Source organism: Ascaphus truei, chromosome 9 (genome assembly GCF_040206685.1).
Source record: "Ascaphus truei isolate aAscTru1 chromosome 9, aAscTru1.hap1, whole genome shotgun sequence".
Taxonomy (NCBI): domain Eukaryota; kingdom Metazoa; phylum Chordata; class Amphibia; order Anura; family Ascaphidae; genus Ascaphus; species Ascaphus truei.
This window is the reverse complement of record NC_134491.1, coordinates 69744204-69756203: the sequence shown is the minus strand read 5'-3', so window position 1 is coordinate 69756203 and position 12000 is coordinate 69744204. Positions and strand designations below refer to the sequence as shown.

General features: G+C 46.1%; 1 protein-coding gene across 2 annotated transcripts in view; it reads left to right on the top strand.

Moving 5' to 3' along the window:
• AMPD1 (adenosine monophosphate deaminase 1) overlaps positions 1-12000 on the top strand; it is a 76981-nt gene that overhangs the window by 18746 nt on the left and 46235 nt on the right. For both annotated transcript variants that reach the window (XM_075615341.1, XM_075615342.1), the window contains 3 exons: positions 758-977; positions 1299-1428; positions 2304-2498. In XM_075615341.1, the coding sequence (XP_075471456.1) occupies positions 758-977; positions 1299-1428; positions 2304-2498 (545 nt within the window). The remainder of the gene's footprint in view (positions 1-757; positions 978-1298; positions 1429-2303; positions 2499-12000) is intronic.

Here is a 12000-nt window from a genome sequence, read left to right as displayed (position 1 = left end):
GCCTTCAAATACTTTGAGCAAGCTACAGTAATCACCTATCTGAACAAGCTCCTCTCCCCTACTACACGCAGCACTTATCCCCATAGATCTGACTCCAAAAGACTGTTTATTTAATTTGCTGTTTATTTAATTTGCTGTTTATTTAATTTGCTGTAACCATGTATTGTCACCATACTGTAACTCTGTGCCCAGGACATACTTGAAAATAACAGGTAACTCGCAATATATTATTTCCTGGTAAAACATTTACATTTAGAACCTAAGTCTGTGTAACAAATGAGTAATTTGGTTGCATCTTTTGATCAAAACATGATTCAAGCCGCTAACCTCGTCAAGGTAGACTCTGTTTAGCAGCTACTGTACCTACACTGAATATACAACATTTCTTATTGTCCAATGGATTAAACTTTGTGAAGCATGTGAAAGTGCCCTGAAGGGGCACTAAATCACAAATAAACATATGCTTCATTTATTTAACCCCTTCAGGGCATTTCCCCCCTATTAAATATCATTAGATGATACAGTATTTCACTGGGGTTCTTTGTTTGACTTCCTCTGCAGCAATATACTGTAAGTACAAATATAGGATAAAGTATCTGTCGTCTAAATTTAGCATAGGCTGAAATTGATGAGTGTATGTCTTTTTTCAACCTCATCTACTATGTAGCTATGAACTATGTAACAAAATAATAAATATTGTATTTAACTTAGAGCAGGAGTAATGAGCAGAACATTTTTGATTTTTCCTTATTAAAAGACATCACACCCCTGGCACAGAAGGGAGAAGACCCCTTTAGAACAGACAACCTGCCTGCTGACCTCAGGTATCAGCTGAAGATGAAGGATGGTGTGGTTTATGTCTACGCAGACAAAGATGCAGCAAAGAAGGGACAACCTAAAGATCTCGACTACCCAGACATAGATATCTTTGTGGGTGACATGAATTTTTTAATTACCCTGATTGCTCAAGGACCTGTGTAAGTACCCATAACTTGACTCCATATCATTGTGAGACTTAGTGCAGTTCGGGATTTCCAAGTCTCGTTTATTAATAAAGATTTCCGGCCATAAGAAGTTCTATTCCACAAGCCTGAAAGACACCTATTGTGAAAATCTTAAAAATATTAACATAAACATGCAGGGGAAACTACCACTGTAAACAAAGTTTTAAAATATTGATGGCTATATTGAACATATGTTACATGCTTATGCCATTTAGTGCTCTATAACCCTAAGAAGCACTTGGCCTTTGCAATGAAAATCCCAGGTGATTAATACATTATCCCCTTTTTTTGTAGTAAGACGTACACCCATCGGCGCCTTAAGTTCTTATCCTCTAAATACAAGGTCCATGAAATGTTGAATGAAATGCATGAAATGAAGGAGCTAAAAAATAATCCCCATCGTGATTTCTACAACTGCAGAAAGGTACGTGTATGTCTGTGTGTGTTGGGGAGTTATACTTGGCAGCTGCTCTCAGCAACACTCTGTACGGTTTAATAGAGATATGCGAAATTGTCCTAACTGTGTTTGTGTTATTTATCGCCTGTTTATTTAATTTTTCCCCATTGTGTAAGAATTTATAGGGCTAAAAATAAAAAAAATCACGAAATCAGTGATTTACATGCTGCAGGAATATTCAGGTTTGCACAACACAGATATCCAGACCCTGAACAGGGCTTTTTAGACTGTGAGTGGGAAGGAGACTGAGGGAGATCTTTTTAGTAAAGTACCCATTAATTTATATACCACACAAAACACTCATCTCTCTCTTTCTCTATTACATACACTCTCTGTCTCGTCCTCTCAATATAAAAATATACATTTAGTTCATTGCACTCAAAAATGTATCTGATGTGGTCACCAGGACATTTCTTGGGACATAAACACATACTCTGTCAGAACCTTGAGGGCCAACTTGATACTGGGGCACACCAGGGATATCACTGGGTAATAAGGCACTTGACAGCAAACAGGAATCCAGCATTCATGAGTTATACTGTTCATTTACCCTTTGGGTAACTACGGCTTAGCACTGCAGGGGTTAGGGTTAGGGTAACCCTATGACGCAGTAGCTACGACATAATCGCCTGATGAATCCTGGGGAAAGTTTCCTCTGAAAAAACAAACTTTTACCCTTTCGTTATGTTATAGCTCTAACCAGGTACCCAGCACTTTAAAAATGGTCTGGTTTGCACAATAACAATTAAAATCTACATACATACAGAGCTCATCTTCCAGTGCTGGAAACTGTCTTACTGCATAGCACCACTTAGTAAATAGGAACCTTTTTCTCTTATAAGGTGGACACTCATATTCATGCTGCAGCCTGTATGAACCAGAAGCATCTCCTGCGCTTCATCAAGAAGTCATACAGGTTGGATTCCGAACGTGTGGTATATAACGCTAAGGGCAAGAAGATGACATTGAAAGATGTATTCGACCAGTTAAACCTTCACCCCTATGATCTGACAGTGGATTCCCTAGATGTCCATGCTGTAAGTCTTTTAAAATACCCTTACCAAGTTATATCAGGGCTGTGTATTATGAACAAGAAATTAAAGAACATCATTTATAAGAGTATTTCCCAAGGAAAATGTCTAAGTTTGCAGTGAAATATGTCTTAGTTTATCAGTTAGTTTGAGTTACAGGGACAATGAGGTGATCAGTACCTTCTCTCTGGTCTTGCAATAATAAGTACCTTACGTATAAGTAACATTAAATATATTAAGCACTTCATCCTCCCTCCTGTCTTATTCCTATATTTTGCCCTCCACCTCAAACCCTTCTTGTACCCACATTCCGTCTGTTTTATACTTGTTCCCAACTCTTCTCTGCTCTCCCTCTTCCACCATCCTTCATTCCTCTATCCCTCAATTTTGCAACTGTTGCCAGCCTTCTCAGGTCTCTTGCTCTTCTAATCTGCTTCCCGAGTTACAGTGCCGGTATCTCCCTGCATTCTTTAAATCTCCTGTGTCACATGAACGGGACATTTAAACAATGCAGGGAGATATCAGCACACCATACCGGGGTCTGTAACTCAGGAAGCAAGGGGTCCCGAGGCTAAAATTAATGCGGTTCATCTCCGGAGACCTCCTGCTTCAATACTGTGTTATTAAAATAAAATAAAATCAACTTAATTACCTTAGCAATTAGCTGCTAAGGTAATGAAGGTGTTAAACTAGAGTACTTGGTTTGTTGGAGGTTGAGTGCTGGGTGAAGGGGATAGTTGCCCCAGGGTGGGTGGTTAGGCCTACCGGGAACGTTGCGGAAGAAGTGAACCCCTTCATTACCTTCGTGTTTACTACTGCTAAGGTAATGAATGGGGTTATCCCCTCCTGCTACTCACTGGAGAGGCCTAACCACCCTCCCCGGGGCAACTACCTTCTTCATCCACCCCCTCTACCCCTAATAAACATTTAAATACAATGCAAGCAGCAATACTAGCCAATTCACCCATTGATTGCCAGTGTGGTTACCTATGCCTTCATTGGGAGCAAAGATGACCTCAATAGCAATTAATTGGCACCCTACTACCCACCCCCTCTACCCCCAACAACCCCACCCCCCCATACCCTAACACACACAGTACAGTAATAGGCAAATGTGATATTATCCAGATCTGGATAATAGCGCATTTGCCCATTGAAAATAAAACATTACCCCTCCCCCACTGCTACCCACCCAGGAGGCCTACATACCCTTCCTGGGACAACTACCTTACCACCACCCCATCTACCCCCATCCCCACACATACAAATGGGCAAACGTACTAGTAGCCAAAAATGGCTAGTAGCACGTTTGCCCATTTGATTGTAAAACCAAATAAATACACAATTAAATAACATTGGCACAACATTATAATACGCTACACTTGCCAATAAACCCATTGATTGTAACTGTGGTAAACCATGCCCACAATATGAGCATGGATTGCCACAATGATAATGAATGGGCAACCTAAAAAGAAAACATAACTAAAAATACAATATATTACAATTAAATAAAAACATACATTTGTCAAAAAATGCATTGCTTGTCACTGTGCTTATATATTGTAACATACGTGCTTGCCACAAACTGGTACCGGACCGCGGGGCTGAGGTGGGGATGTATAAGCACCGACCTTAAGCCACGGAGTCAGGTCCGGAGTGCGGATTCCGTAATCAGACATAGGGAAAATAGAGAAGTTGCGCCAATAGAGATATCCTACTGTTCAATACGTAACTTCAGTCCTTTACACAATGCAGTTCCGCTGCCCGAGTCTCTCAGACGTGATTCACCAACCTCTGTATAGGTGTGCAGGAGAAAAAAAGGGGAAAGGATCCTCAGGCGCGTTGTTCTGCTTGTGGCTCCAGGGCATATAAAACGTAGAAAATAGAAGAGAGAGGGGGACCACAATGAGGAAAAATTCAACAAACATATATACCTCGCTTCTTCATTCAGGGGGGTAAACAGTGAACATTCAATATGGGAGGAGACACACTCACATCAGGTGTCTGATCTTGATCAGATGGCTACTCCTATGGAGGGGGGGATGGGTTGAGGGTGAGGGGAAGCCTCCTGATGTTTCCTCAGAAAAATAGGGAAAAGGGAAAAATAGTGTAATAAAATGTATTAACATACAAAAGAATAGAGATTAAAAACTCACAAGCGGCCAAATAATATTGGCATAGGGAGGAGATAGAGCCAGACTCCACAGACTCAGGATTGGAGAAAGTAGGGTTAACGTTATCCAGGCAGGGGTCAAGGCAGGCGGCACAGGAGTGGTGGTCGAGAAAACAAGCCGAGGTCATCAACAGGAAATCTTGGGTGAAGGTACTTCAGGGATAGGAACAGGAACTGGAAATCCAGTGCTACAGCACAGAACGGCACCCCCTAGCCGGGTACAGCCGAGAGTGGTGGAGACCACTGGGAACAGGAACTGCAGAATCCAGTGCTACAGCACAGAACGGCACCCCCTAGCCGGGTACAGCCGAGAGTGGTGGAGACCACTGGGAACAGGAACTGCCAACAGGAAGTCCACAGGAACCAGGGGTGCAGACACGCCACAGGAAACACTGGGGACACCAGCGTTGCCGCTTCAGCGCGGCGGCGAAGTCTGCCAGCAACAAGGGAAGCAGCGCCGGGGATGCTAATCAAGAAGGCCTTGTGAAGCAGGGGACTGGAAGCAGGATACCAGGCACAAGGAGGCCTAGCAGGCCAAACAGGGAGTCTGTGACAAGCAAAGTCACTTGCAACTTGGATTGCAAAGTCTATGTCCAGCAACTTCCTGAGGGTGGGGCAGGAACTAAATAGCACAGGAGGCCAATCAGGCCAGAGCTGCACAGGAGGCAGCAGGAGGCCAATCAGGCCAGAGCTGCACAGGAGGCAGGTGATTGCAGAAGCAGGGAATAGTTTGTCTGGAACCTGCAAAGCTCCGGATGGATGGGCTCCAGCCAAAGCCAGGAGTGGATTCCTGACATATATACCATGAAAGGGGTATAGATAAAACATTGGCAATCAATGGGCATCCTAAAAAATAAACACAATTAAATAAAAGACAATCCATGTCTTCCCTTTGCCAGGCTTCACCCTCGTCATCCTACTGCTGCACCAGCTCTTGACCCTCAATGCAATGCTCCTCAACAGTCTGATGCGCAGAAGTCCATGATCGAAGTTGATTGCTTTATTCTCTCCTTTGTAGTCCAATTTGTCCCATAGATGTTGATCCGATGGCTTCTTGGGCTCAAATGAGACATGACAGGCCTTATATAAGGCCTGAGACATCACATTTGATTGATACAGGGTACACCAACCAATCGGATTGGGGGTGTACTATGTGGCAGCTTCCAATTTTTTTTAAGGCTATGACATCATCTTAAAGGGAGGAAAGCCCCCCTATCAGGTAGCATATGCTTCACTCCATTTAAGATGACATCAGTTCAGCAACCAATCTATTGGATTGGTAGATATAAAATATGATGCCTTTCCTTTTCTGGCGTGATGTGACATCATTAAAAAGGGAGGGAACGATGCGCATGCGTGACGGGATGGAGATGGTGGCAGTTTAAAGCAAATAAAGTAATATTAAACCGATCTCAGAAACTCCAAAATACTCTCTAGAGGCCCCCGATACTCATCATATCAAAATACATTACCGGAGAAGCCATGGCAGCAACGCGGCAGAAGACCCGGCGCAAATCTGATGTGCGCTCCTATTTTACAGGCTCGGGCAGGGCCGGAGCAGCGGAGCTCTCAGCGGTCTCGGATTCGGACTCAGCCCAGGAACCGGAGGGGGCTACAGCGGGCCACTCCAAAATAATAAAAAAGGAAATTGCACGGCTTCTCGTGGACTTAAAGGTCTTTTTCAGAGGGGAGGTGGAGGGGCTCAGGAGGGATATCCTTCAGATTGGGAACCGTACAAGCGAGCTGGAGGATCGTATGGAGGAGAGTTCCAAATGCCACCAGGAGACAAACATGCGGATGGGAGACTTAGAGGGGAGGATCGCTGAACTAGAGTCCCGGCAGGAAGACTGCGAGAACAGGGACTGGCACAACAACTTACGCGTCCGGGGGATCCCTGAAGAGATTCTTGATCCGGAGGCCCTGCTGAGCTGGTGGATGTCGTCCATTCTACCGGGCAAGTCGGAATCAGATCTATTGATGGACCGGTGCCACAGGGCCCTAAGGTCGAGGCCTCTGCCTACAAACCCCCCCAGAGACATCATTCTCCGGCTACATCATTTTAAAACTAAGGAGGAGGTGAGCAGGATTGCGAGGGCCACCCCTCACATCACCTTTGAGGGGATCACCTTACAGTATTCCAGGATATCTCCCCCCTTCCCTTGCCCGCAGGAGAGCAGTGCTACACGTTACCAAAGCACTAAGGGACCGAGAAATACGGTACAGGTGGGCCTTTCCTTTTGCCCTGGTAGTACTGAAAAATGGTCGCTCACACGTGTTGAAGCACCCCTCCGAAAGTACGGCCTTCTTAAAGAAGCTGGGGATAAAGGGGGCTCCAGACGCGGCCCTCCCGGTGATCCAGGAGACAGGCCCGTCGGGTGAGGCACTGGGACGGTCGGGATCCTCCTCCCCGAAGGACAAAAGAAAGGAGAAGGGAGGAGGGGGTGACAAAAGCCGCTAAGCCTCCTAGATGCTGCAGTTGCGGCACGATGCCATCAAAGTTGGTTAATAAAGCTTTTCCCGGTTTAGCCCCTGTATTGCACAAGTTATAACCCCCGATGTGGGTTACCCTGGCACTCCTATGGCATGAACATATGGTCAGGAACTTTGGATATCCCTCAAGCAACTTTCCCTAAGTATCTGACCCTAAAATGGCCGCTTCAGACTTACCGTGGAAAGATGAAGAAGCAGGAAGGGCGCGCAGAACTTCATGGCGGCAGGGTTTTTGGCGCGAGTGAATGCTCCGTTGTCTCAGTCCGCCCACTGATCCGCCTACAGGTCCACCTACAGGGTGCATAGTGGACTCTAAAAAATGTGGCCAGAAGAAAAGTTGGCTTGTCTGTTTAGGGGTATCCTATCCGTAAAGTGGGAGCGAGGGGGCTTCGTAGTTACCTGGGGATTAGAGCTGAGTTTTAGTAGGGGCAGCTATTAAGAGGGAGGGGGGGTTGTTGTAGTTATAGATATTTTTGCAGTTAGAGTTTTGGTTTTCATTACATGCGGCTGTCGGCGGGAGGGGGTTGGTTACCACTCTACCCGTAGGCATGCGCGTCGGCACTGGGGAGGTGGGCCTAGCCTGCATCCCCGGCAAAGTCCCGGTATTCAAGGCCAGAGTCGTGGGCCATGGAGCTGGATCAGGAGGGAGGGGGGGCCCAGATAGGGAGAGTCTCTCCCGGGCGATGAACCCGAGGTCCGGTGGGACCAACACGGTTCTTTTTGTTTATGTGTGTTTTCTGTATCTGTGTTTTTCCCGTGTGTTCTTTCCGTCCCCCATCCCAGCCTTCCAAGGCGAGAGAGAGAAGGTCCGCAGGAGCCATCATCACAGTCCAAGAGGCCCTCAAGTTGCTCTTCTTCTAGGTAAGCACGAGATCTGCTGTAAGCATGTCCACACAATCCACTCTAAGATATGGCGGTAACTTTTCTATCCCGAATGCCAAGGGGTTCAATAGCCCAAACAAGAGGAAAGTTGCCTTTTCGGAATTTAAACGTAGAAGGTCAGACGTGGTCTTCCTACAAGAGACCCACTTCAGCTCCCGTAGTAGCCCAAAGTTCCTAGACAAGCACTTTAGGCAAGTATATCTGTCCTCTGTAGGGGGAAAAAAAAGGTGTAGCTATATTGTTTCATAATAAAACTCCCTTTCAAGTCGAGAAGATAAAGCGAGACCCAAAGGGGAGATTTCTTATCTTAGTAGGCCTCCTCAAACAAAGTAGACTGACACTGGCTTTCGTGTACGCACCCAGCGAGGGTCAACCCCAGTTCTTCGTACCATTTTTCCAGACACTCCAGCGTTGGGCGGAAGGACACGTAGTCTTAGCAGGAGACTTCAATAAGGTAATGGACCCGCGGGTAGATCATTCCACACCCCAGCAGTCCCTGAGGAGGGAAGGGAACGGCACCTTACTGAAAGGATTAAGGCAAATAGGTCTCGTAGACATATGGAGAGAACAACACCAGGGAGACCGTAGTTACACTTTTTATTCCCACCCTCATGACAGCTACAGTAGGATTGACCACTTTTTTGTCTCTGGTAGAATGGTCCCACAGATTTCCGACACCAATATACATGACATTGCGTGGTCGGATCATGCATCGGTAGAGCTACGATGCATTCAAATTGGGTCTGCTACGTCAGGAGCAAATTGGAAGCTAAATGAATCTTTAATTAAAATACCAGATATTAAGCAGCTAGTCAAAGATGAAATCTTAAGATATTTTCAGACTAACCTAGGCAGTGTGGATTCCCACTCTACGTTGTGGGAGGCTCACAAGGCCACGATGCGGGGGGTACTAATAGGTATAGCTGCCGGTAGGAAAAAGCAAAGGGAGGCCAAATTGACCCAGCTTTACCAGAGGTTGCACGAGCTCTCTACACTACATAGCCGGACAGGTAGAGGGGACACTTTACAGGAGCTGAAGGATGTCAGGATTGAGCTTAAACTCCTCCTCACCTCCAGGGCCGAGAAAGACCTGAGTTGGAAGCAGAGGAAGTTCTTTGAGAAAGCTAATAAACCGGACACTATGTTAGCCACCAGACTCCGCAACAGGAAGCCAAATTTTAATATACATTCTATCAGGACCGCAGAGGGGCGGGTCTCCACTAACCCTAAAGTTATAGTGGGGGAGTTTGAAAAGTTTTATGCACTGCTATACAATGGGGAGAAGGTGGCCCATAACGCTAAGACAAGCAGTAATCTGCGGAAATTCTTAGCGGACGCAGCTCTGCCACAACTGAACAGATTGGAGCGAGAGGCAATCCAATGCGACTTCACAGGGGAAGAACTAGCAGCAGTGGTCAAAAGTTTAATGTCATCTAAAGCCCCCGGCCCGGATGGGTTCTCTAACTTGTATTATAAAAAATTTATAGGTGTCTTAGCTCCACACATGCTCCGGATGTTTAACGGAGTATTAGCAGGAGAGCCATTCGCTGAGCAAATGCTCCAGGCGTCGATTTCCTTGATTCATAAAGGGGACAAAGACCCCACAAATTGTCAAAGTTATAGGCCGATATCATTGATTAATACAGAAGTTAAAATCTATTCCAAATTGCTGGCCAACCGTTTAAGTGTCATCCTGCCGAGGTTAATCCACCCGGATCAAGTTGGCTTTGTTAGAAATAGACAAGCGGCCGACAATACCAGACGGATTGTAGATATAATAGATTTCGTAGGAGCCAACGGGATCTGGAGCGTAGTTTTAAGCTTAGATGCGGAAAAGGCCTTCGACAGGATTGACTGGCCATACTTGGAGTCCACGCTTGAGGCATTTGGGTTCGGAAGCATATTTCTTCGGGCAATAAAAGCGTTGTACAACGCGCCAGTAGTGAGGGTGGTTCACCAGGGGTTCCCCTCAGAGCTGTTTCAAATTAAAAGTGGCACGAGGCAAGGATGCCCGCTATCGCCCTTGCTGTTTGCCTTATGTATCGAGCCACTAGCAGCACAAATTTGAAGCAACGCTGATATCTCTGGAGTACAAATCCACTCGCAAGAACACAAAGTGGCTTTGTATGCAGATGACATTATTCTGACCCTTACTAAGCCGCTCATCTCGCTACTGTTCGAGCTTCTAGAGCGTTTTGCCCGGATCTCTGGGTTTAAAATAAATCAGACAAAATCTGAGGCACTAAGCCTCAACATCCCACGAGATACGGAGAAGCTGATTGAACTCAACTTTGAGTTTAAGTGGTGACCTACATCCATAAGGTACCTAGGGGTGCATATCACAAAAAAGATAAGCTCCTTGTATTACGCAAATTACCCCAGTCTATTGAAGACTCTTAAAAAAGAATTACAAGACTGGGCGGCATATGGTATCTCATGGATGGGTAGGATCTGTAGCGTCAAGATGAACATCCTTCCCCGTATTTTATACCTATTTCAAACTCTTCCGATACCCGTGGTACGAGCAGACAATAAAGGGCTTCAAAAGTCAATCTCAAACTTTATTTGGAATGGTAAAAAACCACGGACAAAAGCCAAAATGATGCAGAAGCCTAAGGAGGCAGGGGGTCTAGCTGTTCCGAACATTATATCCTATTACAAAGCGGCGCAATTGTGCCAAATCACGCAATGGCATGGGGACCCGGAGCTCAGGCGGTGGGTGGCGCTGGAGAGAGAGATGTGTGCCCCGCTTGAGCTCAGGGACCTAATCTGGTACCCGAGGGCACGGGTAAAGGATATACTCAATCCACTAACCTCTGTACTCAACTCGATCTCGGTCTGGGAGGCATCTAAAAGTAGTCGCTCGCTAACCTCCAAACATACACTGATGGCTCCCCTATACGACAACCCAGATTTTGCTCCGGGTCTAGCAAGCAAGAGTTTCCCGTTGTGGCGCAAATTGGGGATTAGACAGTTGAAGGACCTGGAGGGTAGTGACAAGATTAAATCCTTTGAGCTTTTAAAGTCAGAAACGGACATACCCAACACAGAATTTATTAGGTACCTCCAGGTTCGGGCATATTATAATGCACACCCGGTGAGACCACCGTTAACAAATTTTGAAAAGCTCTGCGTGAGAGGTGCAGACACGCGGGGACTGATTTCTACTTTATACAGAGAGGTGGTTGGTACCGACAAAGACGAGACTGACAAACCCAGATTCATGGTTCAGTGGGAAGCGGACTTACAGGGCACACTAGAGGACGAGGACTGGTCAGCGGTTTTTAAGGCCGCAGCTAGCAGCTCCATATGCACGACATTAAAGGAGAACTCATATAAGGTAATGTTACGTTGGTATCTCACCCCAGCTAGACTGGCAAAATTTATCCCGAGCTCTTCCCCGCTCTGCCCCAGGTGGTGCGGGGAACAGGGGGATTTGGTACACATGCTGTGGTCTTGCTCGAAGATAGTGCCTATCTGGGCCCAGATTCGAGATTGGCTACAGAGGATCTTTTTGGGCCTCCAAATTCAGCTTGACCCATGGCTATTCTTGTTAGGCAAACCGACAAAGGAGGTTTCATGCTCGGGGAACAAAATAATCGCACACTTTGCTACAGCTATGAGGTGCGAGACCGCAGCATTGTGGAATCAGAACGCAATTCCTTCATTAGCAAAGATCAGGAACAGAATTTGGTTCATATGCCGCATGGAAAAGTTAACAAGCCTAGTTAACGATTCGGGTGATAAATTCCAAAAGGTCTGGTTGCCTTGGTTGGCCCAGACAGATATCCAGGGGGTGAATGATGCCACAATCTGGCTATGATTGAAGTAAATGAGTTCTCCTTTGATGGGTGACTGGGAGCCAGACAGGACGGGCTGACTTTAGGGAGGACCCACCCCCCTAGGTAGAACCCTCTGGGTATTGCTAAAAGAGTGGATGCAGTATTGCTCGTGCAGATA